The 24,397-nt window shown below is 41.0% G+C and overlaps 7 protein-coding genes across 7 annotated transcripts in view; 1 reads left to right on the top strand and 6 right to left on the bottom strand.

Moving 5' to 3' along the window:
- Positions 1-24,397, bottom strand: part of smid (nuclear valosin-containing protein-like smid) — a 76,243-nt gene that overhangs the window by 40,669 nt on the left and 11,177 nt on the right. The gene's annotated exons all lie outside the window — the stretch shown is intronic.
- On the top strand, positions 6,570-8,156 carry LOC108652279 (carboxypeptidase B1). Its single transcript, XM_018102422.2, has 3 exons — positions 6,570-6,785; positions 6,849-7,739; positions 7,817-8,156. The coding sequence occupies exons 1-3, from the start codon at positions 6,715-6,717 to the stop codon at positions 8,112-8,114; spliced, it is 1,260 nt and encodes a 419-aa protein (XP_017957911.1). The 5' UTR covers positions 6,570-6,714; the 3' UTR covers positions 8,115-8,156.
- Positions 9,210-10,804, bottom strand: LOC115562650 (carboxypeptidase B1). Its single transcript, XM_030384572.2, has 4 exons — positions 10,700-10,804; positions 9,763-10,653; positions 9,395-9,710; positions 9,210-9,293 (listed from the first exon to the last, which is right to left on the bottom strand). The coding sequence occupies exons 1-3, from the start codon at positions 10,774-10,776 to the stop codon at positions 9,404-9,406; spliced, it is 1,275 nt and encodes a 424-aa protein (XP_030240432.2). The 5' UTR covers positions 10,777-10,804; the 3' UTR covers positions 9,210-9,293; positions 9,395-9,403.
- On the bottom strand, positions 11,184-12,684 carry LOC108650121 (carboxypeptidase B1). The gene is made up of 3 exons (XM_030384580.2): positions 12,565-12,684; positions 11,596-12,498; positions 11,184-11,536 (listed from the first exon to the last, which is right to left on the bottom strand). Exons 1-3 carry the CDS (start codon positions 12,633-12,635, stop codon positions 11,239-11,241), a joined length of 1,272 nt encoding a protein of 423 aa, XP_030240440.1. The 5' UTR covers positions 12,636-12,684; the 3' UTR covers positions 11,184-11,238.
- Positions 13,024-14,454, bottom strand: LOC108652278 (carboxypeptidase B1). The gene is made up of 3 exons (XM_018102420.3): positions 14,347-14,454; positions 13,410-14,300; positions 13,024-13,356 (listed from the first exon to the last, which is right to left on the bottom strand). The coding sequence occupies exons 1-3, from the start codon at positions 14,421-14,423 to the stop codon at positions 13,050-13,052; spliced, it is 1,275 nt and encodes a 424-aa protein (XP_017957909.1). The 5' UTR covers positions 14,424-14,454; the 3' UTR covers positions 13,024-13,049.
- On the bottom strand, positions 15,072-16,587 carry LOC108650464 (carboxypeptidase B1). The gene is made up of 2 exons (XM_018099606.3): positions 15,565-16,587; positions 15,072-15,428 (listed from the first exon to the last, which is right to left on the bottom strand). The coding sequence occupies exons 1-2, from the start codon at positions 16,545-16,547 to the stop codon at positions 15,101-15,103; spliced, it is 1,311 nt and encodes a 436-aa protein (XP_017955095.1). The 5' UTR covers positions 16,548-16,587; the 3' UTR covers positions 15,072-15,100.
- LOC108651505 (carboxypeptidase B) lies at positions 16,794-22,827 on the bottom strand. The gene is made up of 5 exons (XM_018101255.3): positions 21,666-22,827; positions 17,801-18,464; positions 17,616-17,726; positions 17,392-17,546; positions 16,794-17,217 (listed from the first exon to the last, which is right to left on the bottom strand). The coding sequence occupies exons 1-5, from the start codon at positions 21,779-21,781 to the stop codon at positions 16,926-16,928; spliced, it is 1,338 nt and encodes a 445-aa protein (XP_017956744.1). The 5' UTR covers positions 21,782-22,827; the 3' UTR covers positions 16,794-16,925.

The raw sequence follows: 24,397 nt of genomic DNA, 5'->3' as shown, positions 1-24,397 counted from the left end.
GGAAATGCTTGAAGTGCAGGGCATGCGTGGAAAAGCAAACAGTGCAAATGCAAAACGGATGTGTAAATAATTTAGACGAGTTGCCAACTGACACACACACACACACACACACACTGGGACAATTGTATGTATGTGTATCTTTTTAGTTTATGTATCATTAAAAAATACTTACTGCAAAGCAGCAGCAAAATATAATGAAAGAGAGAGGGGTGCGGAGGCAAGGGAATCGTTCCATTTGCCAGCTGCAAAACAAATACTCGACCGTCGAGCTATTCAGTGCTGTTTCGTTTTCTGTCTAGGAACGTGCCACAAATGCAATAATTATATGCATACAAAGACACACACACACACACACACACACACACATAGAGAGAGAGAGAGAGAGTGTTACATGTGTGGTCGGCTTTTTTGACATGCTGCAAATTAAACACACACACGCACACACACACACACTCACACACATTGAAAGTAAATTACTTTTTTGTGCCAAGCTGCATACAATCAAATGCAAACGGGGATTAAAAAGCAAACGTGTAACGGTAACCGGGCTAAACCGGCAACTGCGGTCTCCACTAGATTCAAGTGCTGCTGTTGCAAAGCTGGTAAGAACGGTAAACCCGGCTAAAACCCACTAACTGCATTTGCATTCACTGTTGCCGCTGCTGCCACTACTAAAAAACTCTGTTAATGCCTCGAACTTCTGCTGAAAATTTCAATTCAAGTTCCATATTAGAAATAAAGCGAGGCGAGGCGAAGCGAGGCGAAGGTTTACCCCAAAGCCGCAGACATTGTAGATTTCATGGAGGCAGCTCTCAGTCTTCTCTAAATCTCCAGCGGATGTGTCGTTAACTGCTGCCGGCTAACGGGTTTTTATGCCAGCCATGACAAGGACAAGGCACAGGACACCAGACAAATAGGCAGATAGCAGACGCAGATAGACAGCTCGGGTAGACAGAAAGAGAGGGAGTGAGGAAGAGGGAGAGGGGGAGAGGGAGACAGTTAGACATTGGCTCAATTTGCACGCTTCGTTATTCAATTAGACACTTCATACACACCCACGCTCACACCCACACTGGCACGCACACAGACACAGGGAGAAGCCGCTGGCATAATTTTGATTGATGGCGTTATAATGACGGTGATTTATCAAATTTGCATGCTAAAAATGTTACTCGATATTACACTTCAAAATTGCAATTGCATGTGAACAGCGGAATATCTAAACTTATCAACAAATAAGTGTAAAAATTCATTTTATGCACAAATTTGTGGTTTTCATTTTTAATGAAAAACACATTAAAAAATAATGCAAATAGTAAAAACTTAAAAAAACAATTATTTTTAATAAATAAACAATTTTTTTAAATAGATAACATTACATTACATTTTTTGTTTTATGAAATTGTTTTATGAATTTTCATTTTATGAAATCGAAATGAAAAACACATTAAAAAAATAAAGTAAATAGAAAAAACTTTTTAAAAAATTATTTATGATAAATAAACAATTTTTTTAAATAGATAACATTACATGAAATTTTTTGTTTAATAAAAGAAATATTTTATTTTTATTTATTCATACAAAAAAAAAAGATACAAAAATATTGTAGCTTATTCTATTTAAGTATATTTTTTATTGAGATAATAGGTGCTTTGTTTTATAAATTTATATATACAAACATTTGAGTTGGTAAAAGTGTCGAAAATATATAGCCAACAGCTCAAGCAGCGACAAATAACAATCAGGCGTTATAGAGCTGATGCATAACCATATGAAGTAGCTGTCACATGTGTATTTACTTGTAAAGCTAATTGGTCGCTTGGCCAGGATGTAGCGTTGACAACGGCACTGGCCGCGTCTCTGGCTTACGGCTGCCTTGGCGTATACGCAATATTTGCTTTTGTTACAACACTTTATACGTTCTGCTGTTTCTTTTGCTTTCGCTTGTTTCTCCCAGTTGGCTGGCAGTCTATAAAATCCGGCTTAAGCCTCATGCTACCTGTGATATGTATGAAATTTTTTCTGCCACACACACACACAGACATACACACACAGGCAGAAATACAAAAAAAAAAAAAAAAGTAGGTCGCACGCATTGGGCTTGGCTAAGAGCAATGTGGAAAGCTTCAGCTGGTGCTTGTGGCTTTGCCGACGGCTTCTGCCACTGGTAAACACTCAAATCCAATTAAATTTAATACGACTTACTTGCCTCCGAGTGTGCAAGTGTGCAAGTGTGTGTGTGTGTGTGCGAGAGTGTGTGTTGTATGTGCTTGCTGTTCGTTTGTCATTTGCTTTGCGCTTTCTCTGTTTGCCCCACGCTTTTCATTTTGTTTGTTTTCAGTTTTCTGCATTGGTTTTTTCTTCTTCTTCTTTTTTTTTTTTTTGTTTTTTAAATGCTTTCATTTGGCTTACCTGCTTGGCTTAATTAAAGCTTAATTTCTCAAATAACATTTGATGCCACACAATCAGCTCGCAGCAACTAATTTGTGGTTACATATAAATATGTATATAAATACATATATATGTACATCTATTCTCTTTACAACCCTCAATAAATCCGTTCAGTGCAATTAAAACGTCTCTGCATATCTCAGTGCAGAACATTTTAATTTATGCCACAATTTCCTTTCCATTGTCTGAGCCAACAGCCATCCATTTGTCATAGACACTTTGCAGGCACTGTATACAGTCTGACTGCATGTCTGTGCGTGTGTGTGTGTGTGCGTGTGTGATTGTAGGTGTTTCAGAAGTGTGTCATATGCAAAGCAAAACAATACCCTTGAGATTCTATTTATAGTTTAAGAGGAATCGAACAGAGATATTTAAGAAAAGCTCTTAAAGAAAAGTTCTTCAATGAAATATTAACGAGTCTTTTATTATTATTGATGACTCTAGATGCTCCCAAATTATGAACTACTTTCAATCTGCATACAATAGACCCAAAACATGGACAGCTCGAGCTCAATCTACACACATATTACGACACTTTTGCCAGTATCTATCCTAGAGACATAAAATTCGCTATTCTATTCGTTGGAGCTCATAAAAAACACATGGAAAAGTTTATTTATTTCCTGTCATTCGAGTCTATAAAGATTCGCAATGCTTTACACGTTCTCAATATTCTCTATATAATTAATAAATCTTTATATTACCCATTCTGAGTACACTTGAATGCTGAAACATTGTACATAAGCTCTTGAGATATGCGAAACATAATGCCTTTAGCTGCCAATTAAGAAAATTGGCCACAGGCAGCGCTTGTTTTAATTAGCCAATTGTTTGGCCTTAACACCTGACTACAAATACATCCGTGCACGTAATAGATTGTAAATATTTGACACCACCGGCCTTTGCCCCCGCCCACGCGGTCCCCACTCCCTCGACAGACCGCCAACAAGCTGTACGCTATTGTGTTGTGGCCTTAATCCAGCAACAATGGCAACAACAACAACAACAGCAAATACTCCACTCAATTTACAACTTGGCATCGTCAAGTTCAAGCCATGGAAAACAGTTTAGTGAGCGGGTGGGGTTGGTGAGGGGCCACACCCCTTTTCCGGGTGGTTCAAGTTGAGTTCTTCAATTACTTTTTGCACGATTTGATTTTACATTTAACGATTTTTCGCACTTAATTAGAAACGAGTGTCGATGTCAGTGGCAGGTCCCACTCTCGCTCTCTCCCTCTCTCTCTCTCACTCTCTCGCTCTCGCTCTGTCTTGGCACTGCCATGATTTGATTAAATGTGAAGATGAATTTTAATTAAAATCTTTGCGCAACACCAACTTCCAAGTCAAACTCAACCCCTTTCAGCTCTCTCTCTCTGTCTCTCCCCCTTTCTTAACCGCTGTTATGTGGCAGAATTTTTGACACTCTGAACGGCTACGCTGGCCAGAGAAAAGGGGTTTTGGGGGCCCTTAATAGAGCAATAAAGCCGCAAGTTCATGGCGAACGATAGCTGGTCCACTGTGGGCTTAGTCATTGCCATGACATTCGGCTTTTAATTTATGCAAAATGAAAATTAAAGAGCGCCGCCGCCGCACAACTTTTCGTATCGTTTCTGCCCGAATATTTATGCAAATGACTCTCTAAATGAATTTTCAAAACTACTTACGAGTGATTTGGCTCAGTCACAGCCTCTCTGAGTCGGCGATCCATTTCAATTAAAGTCGTGCAGAGCACATTAAAGGCAGCTTAGCAAATAATTTGTGCATTGTCTGAGAGCAAATGAATCGCAAAACAAATCGCACAACGAATCGCAAACAATGCCGCATTTTCTTTTGTCAATGCAAATACACAGAACAGGCACAACTTTTCCCGAAAGTTTGTGGGAAAAACAAAAAAGAAAATATGAATATAAAAACACGACCAAAAACTCTACACACACTCGCTGGCAGTCACGTGCAGTAGGCGATGCTCGTAAACTGAAGGCATGATTGACTAATTGATATCCTATCAGTTCATTTTAATGGTACTAAGTACTCGAAGGAGCTCTGCCTAAGCTAAGGTCTATCGGTACATTGATTTATCAATATATCGCTTGATATATCTACCCTTCGATTTCTCCACTCTCCTTTTCTTTCCCTTTCATCTATCACACCCCTCGGCTCTTTTTCCCTGCAGGATATCAAAACTTTTCCGCACTCTGGCTTAGTTTCGGCGCGCCGGGAAAGTGGAGGGAAACTGACTGTCGCGTCCAATGGGCCATTCAAAAATTACGAGCCAACAGTTTCCGCAGTGTTTTTTGTCATTTCCATGCGCTCATTGTCAGTTTTAAGTAAGCAACTTTTACCCTTTTGTTGCTGTTGTTGTTGTTGTTGTTGTTGTTATTTTGACTGCATGTCCTATTTTGTTGGTGTTGCAGCAGCCGGCAAAAGTTGTTGACCAAAACTGCCTACAAATGCAGACAAATATGGAAAAGCGCATGAAATGCAATAAATTTTCAAATATATTTTGTGTGCGCGACAGAAAAAGTAGACAGCAGTTATTTTTTTATGAACTCAGCTATCCTGTGAATAACTAATACGAGGGGTATATAAATCTATTAAAAAACAGAAATTTATAGGGGAAGAAGATCTAAAACTATATTTCTCTTTACCAAGGCCTAATTAGAGTCTAATTCATACATAGTTTTACAGGGTATTCGTATGCATTAGTTCTCTAGAATAGTTGATCTATTATTTTAACTCCAATTTTATCTCGTGACACATTTTATAGGGTATTAAATATGCAGCACTTCTTTAGAACAATGTTAAGAATCTCCAAGTCTACTAAATTTGTGGGCTGATCTTAAGAGATTTCTATATCCAATTCTATGACACATTCTACAGGGTATTTTGTGCACTCAACTTCTTACTGTTTCACGATGTTATTTTCAACATTTATTATTTTTTTGTTGCACAGTGCACCACAAGTCAGTTCGACAAAACTGATAGAGCTTCACTCTGCAAATGATTAAAACTTGCAGAAGTCGCAAACAACTAAACAAAGTCAGAGGCAATATATAAATCAATGTTTGGTGCCTTGCGCAAGTCTCGAGCGACATATTTACGAGCGACTTAAATTGGCGATAGACAACAGAAGACGCGTGACATTCAGATTTTTAACGATTTTACCAATCAGAAATGCAGTCAATAAATTGCCAAAGGCTTACTTCAAATATTTCAGCGATGAGTGTGAAAACTTGAGAAAGATCGAAGGCAAGAGCAAAGCAAGTGAATGAAAGTACGAATAGCTCAAATCAAGGCAAATTTTAAGGGTTATCTATTGCAAAATCAAGTGAAGAGTTGTATTGCGGCTATATGAGACTTGCATAGAGATGTCTGGCAGAGAATAACTTGAAATCAATGAACATAACTCTAGCCATTTATATAAGGAGCGAACAGGTATAAAAATAACCATAACACACTACTGAAGCCAAGTACAGCAGATTCTTCTGGTTTGTTGCTTATTGACAATTCAAGTTTTATATAGTCCATAAAGCCAACGTAAAAATAGTAATACAACTAAAATGTGTTATAGAAAAAATTTCTGATATATTCTATGACTAAAAATATTCTATATATATTCCATCAACCCATAAAATAAATATTCTATAAATAAAATAAATTAATTAAATTTTAATACTAGCTTTAAATTATTTTAAAAATATTATATTTATCACAAAATGTTGCTATGACCACTGCTAGAACACAACTAGAAAATCTTTTACTTGGTAAATTAAAAATATATATAAGCAGAGGACTAGTCAGGCATTAAACCACCTTTTACCCCGGTAAGGCTCCCATCCAAAAGCAAAATCTAAGATCAGTCATATACTTCTCTATGACTCCACATTCCCTCTCTCTCATTCTCAGTCCAACAAATTGCATCACTTTGCTTGGTTGGCCAATGCTATTGGCTGTTATCAATGAACTTAGAGTGATTATCGAATGTCATCTAGCGTCTGTGTACTATAAATTATGAGAGATTTTCAAATGGCAGTCAGTCGAGCATTTGACACAATACACAAACAGAGCATTCGATAAGACTGATAAGATTTTCATTCTGATCGTGCTTTGGCTACTATTTTCTGTCAATCGCGAGCGTTGTGCATACGTCAAGTGGTCCGCACATCGGCTGCCAGTATATAAAGAGAACAGCTGAGGCATTACACTTTAATAGACGCTTTGGGCCGGAACGGAACGGAGCACAAAAAAAAAAAAATCAGAAAGAATGTTTCTTAAAACTTGCCTGCTGCTGTTGGTGTGCAGCGTCGCTGCGCTGTCTGCGCAAAGCTACGATGGGTGAGTGCTGGGGGGCGTGGCTGCATCAGCACAATGCACAATTAACTTGGCAACTCTCAACAGCTACAAGATCTATGACATCTATGCACGCAACAACTTCGAGAAGCAGCTGCTGCTGCGTCTGGCCAACAATGCGGACTACGACTTCTTCGATATGCCGCGTGCCCTGGATGTGGCTACGCGTGTGATGGTGCAGCCCAAGGATCAGGAATCGTTTGAGGAGCTGCTGCGACGCTTCGCTGTCAACTTCATGGTGGTTGACAACAACGTGGGCAGCACGCTGCAGGAGGAGCAGCTGGAGAACCAGACCCAGCGTCTGATGTCCCAGCGTGCCACGAAGCGCAGCATCAGTTTCACTGCCTTCCATCGTCATGCCGAGATCAATGCATATCTGGACGAGCTGGCCAAGGCCTATCCCAGCCGCGTCACTGTCAAAACGGCTGGAAAATCCTACGAGAATCGCGACCTGAAGACCATTACCATCAGCAATGGCGATGGCAAGACCGGCAAGAATGTGATCTTCCTGGATGCTGGCATACATGCACGCGAATGGATTGCCCCGGCCGGCGCGCTCTACGTCATCTATCAGCTGGTGGAGAACTTTGTGGCCAATGCTGATCTGCTGAAGAACTACGATTGGGTCATTCTGCCCGTGGTCAATCCCGATGGCTACGAATACACCCACACCAACTCACGCATGTGGCGCAAGACCCGCAAGCCAGTCAGCTCCGCTTGCTATGGCACCGACGGCAATCGCAACTTTGACTTCCATTGGGGCGAGGTGGGCGCCTCCAGCTACTCGTGCGCCGACACATACAAGGGCACAACGGCCTTCTCCGAGCCGGAGACGCAGCTAGTGCGCGACCTGCTGCTCAGCCTGAAGGGCCGTGGCAAGTTCTACCTGACGCTGCACTCGTATGGCAACTACTTGCTCTATCCATGGGGCTGGACATCGTGAGTGCATTAAGTGCAACGCGTAGCTCCGACTCTTAGTTGACTTTCTCTGTTTCTCTATTTTGTGTTCTGTTCAGTGACCTGCCCGCCGACTGGCGCGCCCATGATGAGGTGGCACAAGCTGGCGCCGCGGCTATCAAGGCCTCCACGGGCACCAAATACACTGTGGGCAGCTCGACGAATGTGCTCTATGCCGCTGCCGGTGGCAGCGATGATTATGCCTTCGGCGTTGCCAAGTTCCCCGTTTCCATCACCATGGAATTGCCCGCCGGCGGCACTGGCTTTAATCCATCCACCGCACAGATACTGCCCTTCGTCACCGAGACCTGGACGGGCATTCGTGCCATGGCCGAGAAGGTCATTCAGAAGTATTAAGGCCTAAATACAGCAAATAAAGCCAATGATATTTTATATACGTGTATGTGTGTGTGTGAAGTTCCATTTCAATTGCTGATAGGTGCCACCCATGGAGCATGGCATCATTGAAACTGCGACTGCTCCAGCAGTGACATACTTGCCTCATTGGCCCGAGCGCCTGCTGTGCGTTGCGTGCTTACATTTTCAGTTATCGCCACGCCAATTAACTGGGCTTATTCAAGTGTTGCTTTAAGCACCGTGCACAATTAACTGGAGAAGCAATATATACATATATACTATATAGATAAGTGCATTCATTCGGCTTCTATTATCGCTAAGCTTTCCGTCGGTCTTAAAGCCATATGCAAACGCAACCATTAACATATCTCCCTGTTACACTCTTGGTACACTTAAAAAACTGATTGATCTCATCATGCTAGTAATACCGCTTAGTGCCCAACCTGCCTTGGTAGGGGTACATACGGCGTAGCAGACTATTAGTAATGAATTCTGTGAGCAACTTTAGGCCCACATTATGGTTAACAATCGTATAGCTCATGTTGTGTATTTGAAGCAACTGTAGAAAGTCCGCCTGCGCTTTGGGATGTACCATCATGCGGTCAGGTGAACCACTAATGGAATACTGCTCAAAGAACGACTCATTTCTGCTCAGCTCTGACAAGTCCAAGCCATCGCCAATCGTTTGATTTGTTGTCGCCAGCTCATAGATCTTAAAGCTGAAAATAAAAGCATTGCTTTGTTAAGTATACCAAAGCGTTAATAGCCAAGCGCTTACCCATCGTATAAGCCACAGTCGACGTAGTTTAGCGCTATGCAAAGACAGCAAACAAAGAACCACAAAATTTTCATCTAAACACAGTGCCTACTTAGTGAAAACTAAAAAATTCGTAAAAGTAATCAACTCAAACTGAGAGGTTATCAGTAGAATGAAGCATAGAGCAAGAGAACGAGGCGAAGTCTGATTGGAATCTATTATATTGAGCAGATGGAAGAGATTGCTCTCATTTTGCTTTCATGATACTCGTGCAATGAAATTGGTTCAGAGCAAAAAACTTAAAGAATCAACACATATACTATTTACTTGAATAATAATTGAATTCATATTTCAATCATTCTCGGCTTCTTTTATACGATTTTATATACAACCTGATGGAGATTATATATACTTCATAAAATCTGTCGCACCTTACATTCTCACCGAATCGTTCCACCTGAAATCCCAATTTTGAAAATATCAAATACTTTTATTTATTTTGCTCTTTCTTACATTTTATTACTCAAATGTTCTAATTAAGTGGATACTTTTTAACCACCTTCTGAGCCATTGCCACAATACCCACCCAGGTCTCTTTAACTAGCCTATCTATATCCGTAGGTGGAGGATGGAAAGGATTTTTGCGTCCGGAGGGCAGTTCCATAGTAAATGATATGGGAAAACCAGCATTGAAAGCATAGTCATCACTAGCACCGGCAGCTGGATACATTAGTATTGCAGAGCCACCCACCTTGTAAACGTTACCGGTAGCTGCTTTAATAGCATCCCTACCTGCTCGCGCAACCTCATCCAAGTCCTGCCAAGTGTCTGGTAGAGATCTGGAAAATCAAAACTCCAAATAATAACTCCGAATTATTTTTAGCTACTCACTCAATATAACCCCAGGGGTAGAGTAAATAACTTCCTTCGGAATGTACTGTCAAGTACATTTTGCCACGATCCGCCAGACTGTGTATCAGATCACGCACCACAATTGTCTCAGGCTCAGAGAAAGCCTTTGGTCCCGCATACCCATCATCACACGGATCCGAGGAGGCACCAGCTTCATTCCAGTGAAAATCAAAATTACGATTGGGATCGATGCCAATGCAGTGCCTGCTGCTTGGTTGCCGAGTCTTACGCCACATACGCGTATTCGGAGATATTTGTGAATACTCATAGCCATCCGGATTTACTACGGGTAGAATGACCCAATCGTAGTCTTGCAATAGCTGAGCATGCGCCTCGTAGTTGTTGACCAATTCGTTAATGCCATAAACCACGGCAGCCGGTGAGATCCATTCACGTGCATGGAAGCCACCATCCACGAGTATGACATTCTTGTTAGCCCGTCCGTCTCCATTAGTGATCCGAATTGTCTTTAGCCAACGGCCCTCAAAGGACTTGCCCACCGTCTTGACCTCAACTCGTGTGGGATTCTGCTTGGCCAAGTCCTCAATAAACTTATTGATCTCATCATGCGAGTAATACCGCTCTGTGCCCAGCTTTCCTTGGTAAGGGTACAAATTGCGTAACTTTTGATTCATTTCAAAATCACGTTGGAGCCATAAGCCGACATCGTTATGAACAATTTTATAGTTCATCGTATTGGTATTGAGCAGCTTTAAGATATCTGCTTGTGCATCGGGATGCACCAGAATATGAGCAGATGCTCCATTTCTGGAGTAGACTTCGTAGTACGAATTATTATTTTCCAGCATCGAATAGTCCAAGGCCCGTCCAGCGTGCCGATCCATCATGGAGACCTCATACATCTTAAAGCTGACCTACGATTAGTTAGGCATTCACTTTACAGGCAAACACTCACCCATTATAGAAAGTATCCTTGGCATAGCTTAGCGCTATAGCATAAGAACACACAGCTACCCATAAAATCAACTTCATGTTTACAGCTTGTACAATTTGTAAGAACTGAACCACCTTATAAATACCCAACACCCCAGTTGGATTTCCAATTACGTTTAGAAACACATTTAAAATTATCCACAAATTGGTTGTCAAAATAATGAACTATTGGCATAAAGAAAAGAACATAAATAACACTAACGTAATTATTGGACTGATTAGACAGAGTCGTAATGAGCTGCAAGCTAAGCTAGAATCGCATAGTAGGACGCTATATAAAACCTATTTTAAACCCTAAACTGAAAATGGAAAATCATGTTTATATTTCGTAAGTCTTTGAAGCTGGAGTCTCTATGGAGTATAAGCGCAGATCGACAAAGATCTTCTTGTCGGCTACCCCGATCTTGGGCGTTTTAACTTGTATGAAAGAGTACTCCAATCTAATCTTATCTCGACCGTCGATTTATTCAAACATTTTTGACTAGAGCTAACGGATTATATTTAGTATTTTTCTATAAGCTTTTCGGCCATGGCACGAATGCCAATCCATGTCTCCGTTACGAACTCGTCAATTTTGCTGGCAGGAGGATCAAATCCTGTTATGCCACCTCCAGACAACTCCATGGTAATGGAAACATTGAAGCCAGCATAGAAGGCATAATCATCGCTAGCACCAGCAGCTATATAGAGCACATTGGTAGAGCTGCCCACCGCGTAAACAGTTCCAGTCGCTTCCTTTATGGCATCACCGCCAGCACGAGCCACATCGTCAAGATCCTGCCAAGTTTCTGGCAATTCTCTGCGAAATATAAATTTCATTAGTCAAGCAATAGAAATAAATGTTAGCCAATGACGTACGAGGTCCATCCCCAAGGATAGAGTAAGTAGTTGCCAAAGGAGTGAATTGTCAAATACATAATGCCACGATTCGCATACGTGTGCAATAGGTCACGCACCACCTGCGTCTCTGGCTCCGAGAAAGGCGCCGGCCCAGCAAAGGTATCAGAGCAGGGATTCGATGAGGCGCCCTCCTCATTCCAGTGAAAGTCAAAGTTACGATTGGGATCAGCACCATAGCAGGTCTGGCCCAGAAGCTTATACGGCTGCCGAGTTTTGCGGAATAAACGAGCTAGGGTTCCTGTCTGCGTGTACTCATAGCCATCTGGATTGGCCACCGGCAGAACGATCCAGTCATAGTCCTTGAGCAGTTCGGCATTCTCATCGAACTTCTCTACCAACTGTTCAATGACATACAGCACAGCTGCCGGAGATATCCATTCACGTGCATGGAAGCCACCATCCATGAAAATGACCTTCTTGTTGGCCCGACGATCGCCATTAGTTATCGTAATAGTTTTCAGCTCACGCTTCTCATATGACCATCCAACAGTCTTGAGGAGCACACGGCTTGGATAACGAGCTGCCAAGTCATTGATATAGTTGGTGATCTCCTCGTGTGTGTAATAGCGGTCCGTGCTGAGGCGGCCCTTGCCCGAGATGGGCGACAGACGCCGTTGCACTTGTCGCTGGGCAAACTCCTCGGCAATGGTGGCACCCAGATTTTCATTAATTACACTGTGGCTCAACTGCTGTTCCGAGAGCAGTTTCTCGAAGTTTTCCAACTGGTCGGGACTCACAATAACCCGTGATGGCTGTCCCAGCAAACGACGTAGATTAAGGAAGTCGTAGCCCTGTTGGCTCAGCTTGTACAGCAGCTCCCCCTGCTCAGCACTGGCCGGCCTCAGCTCATAGATGCGATAGCTGCAGGCAATCGGATGTAAGTCAAGACTGTTCCACACTATATCACTATATCCTTCATGGACTCACCCATCGTAGTCATGTTCGGCAGCAACCAGTGCCAAGCCAAGCAGCAGCGACAAAACACCCAAACGCGACATGACTCTACTCAGTAATGGACACACGTGTCGCAAGCATTTCACTTAAATAGCCAAGTCAAATCTTATCTAATTCCAAGCTATAGATAATTGTTATTAGAGTATTTCGTGTAAAACCCATACTATTAAGCACTCTAGTTTTTGGTGATTAGATTTCGATTAGATTTGGATTAGATTCCCATTATATTTCTTTCTTATCATCTGCAAAGCAGGGAAAATCTTCTATTTTTTTTTTAACTATTCGGATTTATAGACTACTCAAAATCTTATCTAATCTAATTCTGACTGTTTAAAGAATTTAAAATCATTCCCTAGAGAAATCAAGCTTAAAATTTTACCAACCAATATGTGATATTAGTACATGTAGATCAAAAATCAATTAATTGTAATAATTTTGCTTTTTATTGCTCAAAAGCTTTAATTAAGTGGATACTTTTCAACCACCTTCTGAGCCATTGCCACAATACCCACCCAGGTCTCTTTGACTAGCCTATCGATATCCGCAGGTGGAGGATCGAAATAATTAGCGCCACCAGCGGGCAGTTCCATGGTGAATGATATTGGGAACCCAGCATTGAAGGCATAATCATCGCTAGCACCGGCAGCTGGATACATCAATTGGGTAGAACAGCCCACCTTGTAAACGGTGCCGGTAGCTGCTTTAATGGCATCTCCACCGGCACGTCCAACCTCATCCAGATCCTCCCAGGTGTCTGGGAGTAAGCTGTGAAGTCCGAATTCTAAGTAAATAACTCTTAATTCTTTTTAGCTACTCACTCAATGTAGCCCCAGGGGTAGAGTATATAATTTCCATAGGAATGCACTGTTAAATACATTTTGCCACGATCCGCCAGACTGTGTATCAGATCACGCACAACAATTGCTTCAGGTTCAGAGAAAGCCTTTGGTCCCGCATAAGTTTGGGAGCACGGATCCGAGGAGGCACCAGTTTCATTCCAGTGAAAATCAAAATTACGATTGGGATCGATGCCAATGCAATCTGCACTGCTTGGCTGACGAGTCTTACGCCACATGCGCGTATCCGGAGAGATTTGTGTATACTCATAGCCATCCGCATTGACTACGGGTAGAATAACCCAGTCGTAGTCCTGCAATAGCTGAGCATGCGCCTCGTAGTTGTTGACCAATTCGTTAATGCCATAAACCACGGCAGCCGGTGAGATCCATTCACGTGCATGGAAGCCACCATCCACGAGTATGACATTCTTGTTAGCCCGTCCGTCTCCATTGGTGATCCGAATCGTCTTTAACCAACGACCCTCAAAGGACTTGCCCACCGTCTTGACCTCAACTCGCGTGGGATTCTGCTTGGCCAAGTCCTCAATAAACTGATTGATCTCATCATGCGAGTAATACCGCTCTGTGCCCAGCTTTCCTTGGTAAGGGTACAAATTGCGTAACTTTTGATTCATTTCAAAATCACGTTGGAGCCATAAGCCGACATCGTTATGAACAATTTTATAGTTCATCATATTGGCATTGAGCAGCTTTAAGATATCTGCTTGCGCATCGGGATGCACCAGAATATGAGCAGATGCTCCATTTCTGGAGTAGACTTCGTAGTACGAATTATTATTTTCCAGCATCGAATAGTCCAAGCGCCGTCCAGCTTGCCGATCCATCATGGAGACCTCATACATCTTAAAGCTGATCTATGATTAATTAGGTATTCACTTTACAGGCAAACACTCACCCATTATAGAAAGTATCCTTGGCATAGCTTAGCGCTATAGCATAAGAGCTCACAGCGAACAATAAAATCAACTTCATGTTTACACCTTGTCGACTTATGAACAACTGAACAGCCTTATACAATAGCCAAGCTTGATTTCCAATCAGAAACGGTATTAATAGTGTGCAACCTAAAAGTTAAGAGACACACTAAAAATTATCAACAAATTGGTTGTAAAATCAATGAAAACATCGATAGCCATTTATTGGTCACTCTGATATGTGTTAAAAACTTAAGGAATAAAACGTGAGATAGTGAAATTGAGACTGCTATATGCACATACCAAGCTGATAGTATATCTAACTAAAGAACGTTTATAATTTTAATAGTGTCGTAGTAGATACTATGCTTGTGTGTTTCTAATAATAATGCAATTATAATGATTATTGCTGGACATGATGATGTAGCCACTCTACTGATTCTAATTTATTTATCAATGTTTTCTCAACACATCTTTAAGAGGAACTTTGTCTTACTGAAACATGTTTGAGAATGTGGAGAATAGTTGGAAGACCTATAAATCAGGATATGGCTATATAACGCCTTTTATCAATGAGGAAGTACAAAATGTCTATAAAGGGTGCATGACAACAATATTAACAGCCGATTGCATCCAAGTAGTGATTGAGCTCCTTGGAACTTCAAACATATATCCAACTCCATTCAAATAATAAACAAGTTAACAATTTTAAATTCTCTAGAAAAATAATGTTTATTAATGAACATTTGTTTGCGCTTCGTTTTGGTAGAGTTTGATCACCTCCAGGGCCATGGCACGCACACCCACCCAACTTTCGGTCACAATGCCCTCGATGTGCGATACCCAGGGATCGAAGCCCAGAAATCCGCCAGCGGGCAATTCCATGGTGATGGCAACACTTGCATTGGCCACGCCCACAGCATAGTCTGTGGAATCTCCAGAGGTCGCGTACATCAAATGGTAGCCGCTGCCATAACTGTAAATGCCATTCGTAGCATAAAGGATTGCCATGGCACCCGCATCAGCTACCTGCATCATTTCATCATAATTTGGTGGCAAAGAGCTGAAAAGGGTCAACTTATTAGGGAAGTTTTGTTATCTATAGATCGATGATATAAGTGAATGATAAGAGTATGTAGCCCAATTAGTTTCCTTATCTACATAATTTTTCAGTAACCTTTCATGGACTCTCTGCTCACCTTGTGTGGCCCCAGGGCAGCAGGAGGTAGTTGCCATACGAGTGCAGCGAAAGGTAAAATGTCAAACGGTCGCTATAGTGCAGCAGTATATCGCGTACCACCTGCGACTCGGGCTGATCGAAGGCGTGCTCGCCCTGGTAGGTCTCGTTCGAAGGATCCGGCGAAGCGCCATCCTCGAGGCCCCACATATAGCCGAAATTGCGATTCAGATCGGTGCCAATGTTCTCGGGATCCCAGGTGGGTTTGCGAGTCTTGCGCCAATAGCGCGAGTCCGTGTGACTGAACTCATAGCCATCCGCATTGACCACCGGCATAATCACCCAGTCGTAGTCCTTGAGCAGATCCGCATTCTCTGCATAGTTGTCCAAGAGCTGTTGAATGATGTACAGAGCAAGGGAGGGTGCAATCCATTCGCGTGCGTGCATCGCAGCATCGATGAAGATCACCGGCTTGTTCGCCCGTCCATCGCCATTCGTGATGGTCAACAGCTTCAGTGGGCGACGCTCGTAGCTCCAGCCGAAGTGCTTGACCAGCGCACGTTGCGGATAACGTTGGGGTAGACTATCGAGATACTCATTGATTTCGGCATGGGTATAAAATGCGCCCAGGACATCGATCAGAGGCAGCGTGAAGCGCGCCTTGTTGCGTTGATTGTCCTCACGCTGTGCCTTCACCAGCGGGGACAAGTCATCTGAGAGCAATTGATGCTCTATCCGATGTGCCTGCAAATGCTTGAGCAAACTTTCCGCTTGGTTCGGCGCCACCAACACTCGCAATCCTTTCTCATTGTGGCTGCGCCGTGATCCCAGCAAATCCCAGTCGGGCTGCTCCTGCGCCCACTTGCGAATCAGCTGCAGCTGGCCCTCATCCTCAGGCAGCAGTTCGTATACCTTATAATCCTTGTAATCCTGCCAGGCCAATATACAGTTGAACTGCAGCAGCAGCCCCAGCAGGACCCAACCCAAGAGAGCGTACGATGTCATTTGTGCAAAGTGCCAGCAAGACTATGCCCCAAAAATTTCAGATACCCATGGAATAGCCCAGCGTAACTTATCAGCTAATTGGAGCTAATGCCGATGATTAGACTTGGATTACGATACCAATAATTTAATTTTATCATTTTGGCTGCAGACGCTTCCGTTTATGGCTGGCGATAAAACAAATATTATAAACCCGAATCGTTCAGGGCTTCAAGTCTTTGTGAACTGGTTCATGAAGTGAACAAAATATTGTTTTTTTTTTTTTTTCATTTTCTGTTTGTTTTTCTTTAATGCCTAATAACGACGACAATAATTAGTTTAATTAACAATTATAAATTCAATTGGCTAAATGCTAAGGATGTTCAGCGGGTACCGCACAACTTAATACAGGCTAACGTGCCGAATGAACTCGATAAAGCCGGCAAATGTCTCCTTGCAGACGTGGATGATGTCAAAGGGGGACACATGGAACTCCTCACCGGGTAGCTCAAGCGTGTAGGACAAGGGTATGCCCAGGCTGCCATAGGCAAAGTCATCCAGACTGCCAGACGCCTCATAGAGTATGGAGGCTGAGGTGCCGACGGTATAGCGGGTGCCGCGATATCTGCCGATTTGGTTGGCGGCTCTCAGCGCCACCGAGCGCAATGTGGCCACAGTGGGTGGCACAGTGTTTCTGTAAGAGAGAGAGAGAGAGAGAGAGAGAGTGATATATATATAGAGGCTACAAATTGTTGGTGTGAAACTGTTTACAATTGGACACAGATAGAGTGCGGCAGGCAGGGGAAATATTTGGTTTTTAATTGCTTTTGGCAATTAATTGAAAAAGCAAATTGAATTTCTTACACACCTCGCATAGCCGTAGGGATAAAAAATGAATTTGCCGAATGAGTGAACATCCAGGCTGAGCTTCACACGATGACGATTGAATTCCAAATAGCGCACCACAGCCGCTGTTTCCGGCTCCGAGTTGGGCGAGGTGCCCGAATAGACCTCCGAGCAGTGCTATATTTAAAGTGGAAATTGTGCTATGAATGAAGGTCAAAGTCAAGTGCAGAATGGAAGGTCGCTTACATTCTGGCTGGCGCCCTGATAGTTCCAGTGGTTGCCAAAGTTGCGATTAATATCGACGCCGGTGCACGGGAGGCCAGCATAACGATGACGATTCTTGCGCCAGAAGCGATCCTATAGATCAAAGAAGATCAGATAAGTCAGATGAGTCAGGCAAACATCTAGGATTCTCTGAGCTAGCTACTTACCGTAGTATGTGTATATTCATAGCCATCGGGATTCACGAGCGGCACTAGGAACAGCTCCACGTCGTTTAGCACACGCTGGAAGGCACGCAGGTTGGTCAGCAGCTCATAGGCCAAATACAGAACCGTCTGGGTGGTAATCCACTCCCGGCCATGTGTAGCTGCCTGTATGTAGGCGACGCGACGCGGACGCACACGCTGGTTGAGAGAAATCGATAGGGCCGCGATATGACGACCCTCGCTGGAGCGACCCAGCGACTCGTAGCGACAGTATAGGGGATAGCGTGCGGCCAGGTTGCTCATGAAGTTGAGGATCTCGTGATAGCGCGGAAATCTCGAGAAGAAGCTGCGCGCCTGACGACGCTTGCGACTGTGCGGCCTATCGGACTCACAATCTCCGGGCTGGCATTCCTCGTACTCATCCCCTTCAGCATAGGTGCTGTTGCCCTCCAGCGATGCCATCAGGTCCATCAGTGGCTGGGTCTGGTACTGCACGTCCAGCTGCAGCAGGCGCGACTCGAGCTGCGGCTTGTGGCTGGGACCCACCGTCAGGACGGACATGTTCCGTGTCAACAGCCAGAAGTCGACTTCCGTATCGTTTGTCTGCAGCTCGACCATATACTGAAAGGCGCTCTCATCGCCATGCAGCACCGTATACTTGGTATAGCTAATGGAAGTTATGAATGGAAACAAAAAATTATTATTTGTAGAGAATAATTATGATGATAATAATAGTGCATTAATTATAAATAATTGTGACTAGACTGAAGAATGCTCGGTATTCTGCTCTCTGCATTTGATGGCTCATTCATCATCTTCATATTCAGCTATTACTTCTTATAAACATATTAAACAAGTTGAATATATTCAACTAGTTGATACCCGGTCTATAAATAAAAAACACATTATGAATTCTTCATGTCTTCAGCTTAGAAGAACGCAACGAAAAACATAGAATGAGCAATACGAATACGGAATAGACTCATCATAACCATTTGAAGATACTGTGGCTATGTTAATATCATATAACAAAATTTGTTGTAAAAGCTCTATAAATAAATTTCAATCAAATATTTAACAGAATTTGAAATATTAATACAATAATAATCATTTCCTGTTGGGTAATTCCAATTACCTGCAATTATATCTCACGTATGGCTGACTAGAAAATCCAATTAAAATTTCAGAAAAAACCTTAAATATGACTGCTTAGCACACCTACACACACACACATGCGTATGTCTTGATCTAATTGGACAACAAAATTAATTTGTGGCGCCCAGAAATGAGTTGTTGATTCACAAATTTATGCAGAATGAGCTCGTTCTCGTTGTCGTCGCCTGGCCAATTGGCGTTTTGCCACCTCGCATGAATTTGTGGCCAATTTATCATTTCGAAAAATTCCACAACAAGATGAAGCAACAAGCTGACTGGCCCACAAAATATTGAACATCTATGCATATTCATCATATGCAGCCGCAGCTAAAGCAGAAGAAGCAGATAAAGACGAAGGCGGAGGTGGAGGTAGAGGTGGAGGCGGAGGTTGGGGCGCAGCAGGTAGCAAAACAGAAGACAAAGATGCGGCTAATCACGTGTGGCAGTCGACGGACGGCATACAATGAATGATATATAATTAAATTAAACGCCCGCCAACAATGTTATACGCCGGCTATACATATACGTATAGCTGAGCGAAAGCAAGGGCAACATGTGGTGGAGGGCAGAGAGTTGGCCAACGGGGTATACATGACTTGTACATAGCCTAGAGACAGTGTCATCAGAGTACGCGCTTTGTTCAATGTGAACTTAATCGATATTTATAGATATAGAGAACTATTCGTAGAGATGACCTTCGGGATATTATGTAATAGCAGGAAACTATGGATCATACCCTGTAACTAATACATTACACCTCTAAAATACATTCGACTTTCATTATTCCTATAAATAGATCACTGTATTTGTCGATTTTTTTAATTTTATAAATTGGCCTCTAAAACTACATATATCATATGATGTATGGCTATAAGGAATTTTAGTTCAATTAACTTCATTTCTAACTTGACATTAAGCGCTATAGCTGTAATTTATCCATATATTAAATACTAAAGCAATCCATATCAAGTTGTTAGTATAAATATATATATATGTAAGTAAGTCATAAGTCAACAACACCAACTAACACCTACAGCATCGTACAACTCAAGACCAATAGACTAATATACCCTCTGTTGCTCTTCAATGCATCTAAAGTGGATTATCAACACAGCGGGAGCTACCAACTAATTTTTCATTTTTACATAAAGAAACTGTTTGGGATTGAATGAAATATCGTTTATAGTTTTATTGTTGTAATTTTCCTTAAATTATAAGCAAATGATGCGCTATTGTTGACTGCAGATTGTGACCTCGTCAAAATCATATCGATGCATATATTAAGTATCTATTTCTAAAAATTTCAATTTCAAACGTTTCGCGCTGCTCCAGCAACAAACAAAAATAATAATAATAAATAAATAAAAGACAAAAGCAGCGGAAGGAAGCAAACGTTTTGCGTGCTAATTAAATATCAAGTTGAATGTTTTTGTTTTTTTTTTTTTTTTATTTTGTTCGTTTTTCCTTTGCTTTTGTTTGTTTTCATTTTAATTTTGATTTGCCGCACGAACAGCAGCAGCAGCAGCAGCAGCATCATCACAGCTTCAGCTGTTTGCATGCATCGCGTATACGCCCCGTGCGCCCCGCATCAACTCTGTGAAGCTGTGAAGTGTCTTAAAACATATTTTAGCAAACATTTGCACAGCGATCGCATTTGGCATTTGCATGACACATTTGCTCTTGCCATCGTCGAGTCGTCAATGGAACCGACTTTTTGTCATGGGCGTGGCCACTTTAGGGTTTGCTTTGTCAACTTGTCTGCTTCGAACTGGACAGCGTTTAGTCCAAGCTCTAATGTTAATGACTGCGTTTAATCGCTGGCATTGACACTCAATAGTGTTAACACTTACATTTAGCTATATTCACATGTATGCATATATACATTTTTTTTCTTTTTATAAATAAATATAAATATATATTTATTTTTTGTTATTTATGTATTTTCTATTGCCAAACAGTTGACATTTGAATAACTTTTCTGTTATCTAGGCTAATGTAAAAAACTTTAGTTACAAGCTTTGGTATGCCTTTTGACTTGGTTTTTCATTAACTTAACCATTATTTGCAGTTCTCTTTTTAGCCTATTGAGCTACTCTGTAACTTTAATTTAAATTTTAATATAAAAAAAAAAAAACGCTACCGATTTTTTTATTATATTTTGTTGCAGACTGACTTTTAATTTATTTAATATTTGTAGATTTTTTGTAAAACCAGCAGCATATTTTCTAAAGTTTTTTTATTTTTATATATAGTTTTGATTTTTAAAAGTATAGTTATACGAAGCCTAGATGTAATATTTTGGGAACCCAATGTAAGTGCTCATTCCAACAAAAACACGATCTAAGAAATCAAGCCTAAAGCATAAACAGAGAATGCTAAAATCTCAGAAACTATTCAACCTCTTGTAGCCCCGTTAAAAGAGCAGACCAAAAAAATGTCCACAGCTCGATTCAATATTTTGCATTTTATAACAAAAAAATATATCTCTTTTATGAAGTAAAAGTCTAAACCAGTTTAACAACTAGCCGGCACTCAAAATTAAAATTATTAAAATAAAAAAAGAGAATATATGAATTAAGCGAGCTGCTTGATTAATGAGCATGAGAAATTTGCGAAAGAAAAAATATATAAATATTATATAATATATGTATATATATGTATGATATATGTAGATATATGTATACTGTTTATTTGTAACTATTGTGTTAATTACCCTTCATAGCCGGCCAGATTATTGTAGCTGCTGCTACTGCTGCTGCTGCTGCTGTTGATGGAGCACGTCAAGACGGCGAGGCAGAGCCACAGGCTGCACACGATTTTGTAAAACATTGTGCACTTAAACAATTCGCCACAGCAGCTGCTCGTGTTTGTTATTAAAAAAAAGTATTTGTTTGTTTGCTTTTGTTTTATTGTAAATTTTCTTTCTATTTGTTTATGCGCAATTATGTATTAAAATATGCAGCTGTGCGCCGATTGAGGCATGAATGCTCTTGCCTATTTGCTTAGCCACTACACATATATATATATATGTAATAATTGAATAAATATTATATCTTCTTTAGCTAGTTGCACTTGAGAGACTTATGTAATAGTCGCACACTGAGAAACTAAACTGAACTCAAGTTGAATTTTAAATTGAAGCCGAACGCGATCCGTTTCGTATGCTTCATCTCCAAAGACTGTCGAGCGTTTAGCGGCGTGGCTCAGAAAGAAGACGTTGCTAAAGCCACACACAAAACCCGAAAAAAAATGTTTTCGTATCGTTTATATGTCTGATTTTTGTTGTTTTTTTTTTAGAAAAGTGAGTGTCAAGGTCAGTTGTCCAGTTCAGTTCACTTTGTTGGTCCAAACAGCAGCAGCAGCAGCAGCAGCAGCGGCGAAGACTCCAAAGATGTTTGTAAACGCGTCACGAGACGAAATACGGAAAGGGTTTAGTTTTTTTTGTATTTTTCTGATTATTTATTTATTACTTTTCCAATAGGTTGCGCGGCACGCGTCACCGTTTCTTATTGGCTGCCAATTAGAATCTGCTTGGTTCTTTGGCCAATTTGAATTGAGTTTTGCATAATTTATGCCACAGTTGCCAAGAAGCTCGAATTAATGTGATTTGGGTTTTGTTTCTCTTTTTTATTATATTTTTAAATGAAACTTAATGTATTTTTTATTTTCTTTAAAATTGCTGTCGAAACAAGTTTGAACAATTTTGATCACTTTTTGTTGTTATCTGCGCACAATTGATTTTTTTTTTTTTTTTTTTATTTGGTCTAGTTCGGTTTTTGATCTTTGCATCCGTGTGGTGCGGGTCTTGAAACGATTCTGAAGCCGTTACTTGTTTATTTACTGGTTTTTATAGAGGAACTTGAACTATGCTTATATACAAATAGATATATATGTATATATATAGATTTCTTGTGTGTATTGTGCTCTGGGCAAACTTTGCGCTTTGTCTTCCTAATGTCACGGTCTGACATGAAGATAGAGAGCCGTTGGCCATACCATGAACGGCATATGGCCGATTCCTGTTCTAAGCAAATTGAAAGGTTTTTTTTTCTTAAGATGCGCAGACAATTCTGTTCGCTGAACTAAATGCGAGCAGTGAGCAAGGTCAAATTGGTAATCTAGCCGGAAGCTAAATATTATTAATACCGACTTGTGGCCACTCGAAAATAACAGATACTTGTGCTTCATTACAGTTAGCTGCTGATGGGCTATGAATAAAAACAAAAACAACAACAACAACAACGACAAGAAACGAGCGTGGTTCGAGTTCATTAAAACCTAAAGTGTGTCGGGCATTTGCCCAGCATCAGGGCTAACAGAAGCCATTCACAAAGTAAGCGAATGCCACTTGAAAAAAAATATTGAAGAAGATATTCATTTGGATGATGACAAGCTCTACGCATTAGATTCCATGTATGCAGATGCCTATGATGTATTGAAATATATTTTCGTATTGCTTTTGTGCGTAATTATGACACTCGCTTCTGTCGCTTCTGGCACTTCCGCTTGATCGGTTATAATTTCATTTGATCTTCGATCGCAGCGTCGAGTGGCAGACATCGAGTCACTCGCTCTGCAATCTATTAACCAACATGAATAGATGAAAAGCTTTAAAACTCACATTTCCGGTGCGATGCTAAAACTTCAATTTGCATTTTAGATTTGTTTTCAAGCATCTAAGACGCTTTAATGGCTGCGGCCGCCCGTCTATCTGGCTTAATTTGTAGACACGTTTTAAGGTTCTAAATCATTTTCAACAACCTAAATGGACTCGAAGTCTGAAGCTCAGGGCATTCAACTTTTACGCCACGAAATAAAAGCCCCTAGAAACACAATTATTATTTGATAATCCCATTATCTAACCAACCCATATAGATTCATATCGGATATCAGTCAAGGCACGCCAGAAACGAGTTTCCATCTATACCCTATGCAAAACGAAGAGAGTTAGGTTATTAAAAAGCAAAATGCATATATGTATATGCAAGTTATTATTTAAATTCATAAACATATGTTTGAAACGATCCCGAATTTTCAAGAATTAGAAAGCGAAAAAGCCCTAACGAAATTGAGATAAGTGAAATATATTTAGCCTGTGCAAAGACAGCATATCTTGCAGTCTAATACTTTTTGTCTGCCAATTTCGTTTTGTTGATGTCTTTTGCAACGCCCCGATAAACGAACAAAAGCCACGACCTTAACCATGAAAATAATATTTATGTACTCGCAGAATATTTCAATACAATGCCTTTATAGAGAATCAAGTATGTTTTATTTATGATAGACAGAAGATATCTTCGATATATGATAATTAGTCATTAGAGAGACTTCTATGGCCTATAGACTACAGACTGTATATTTTTTTACTTATTACTGCATTGAGCTCCTAAACTGTCTATCATTCTCTGTTTCTATTATAATTCTCTATCTTTATGTTTATCTTTC

Source organism: Drosophila navojoa, chromosome 4 (assembly GCF_054131105.1).
Source record: "Drosophila navojoa isolate 15081-1374.11 chromosome 4, UAZ_NAV_1.0, whole genome shotgun sequence".
Lineage (NCBI taxonomy): Eukaryota > Metazoa > Arthropoda > Insecta > Diptera > Drosophilidae > Drosophila > Drosophila navojoa.
Note: the sequence above shows the minus strand (reverse complement) of the source record. Positions and strands in the feature narration are given on the sequence as shown.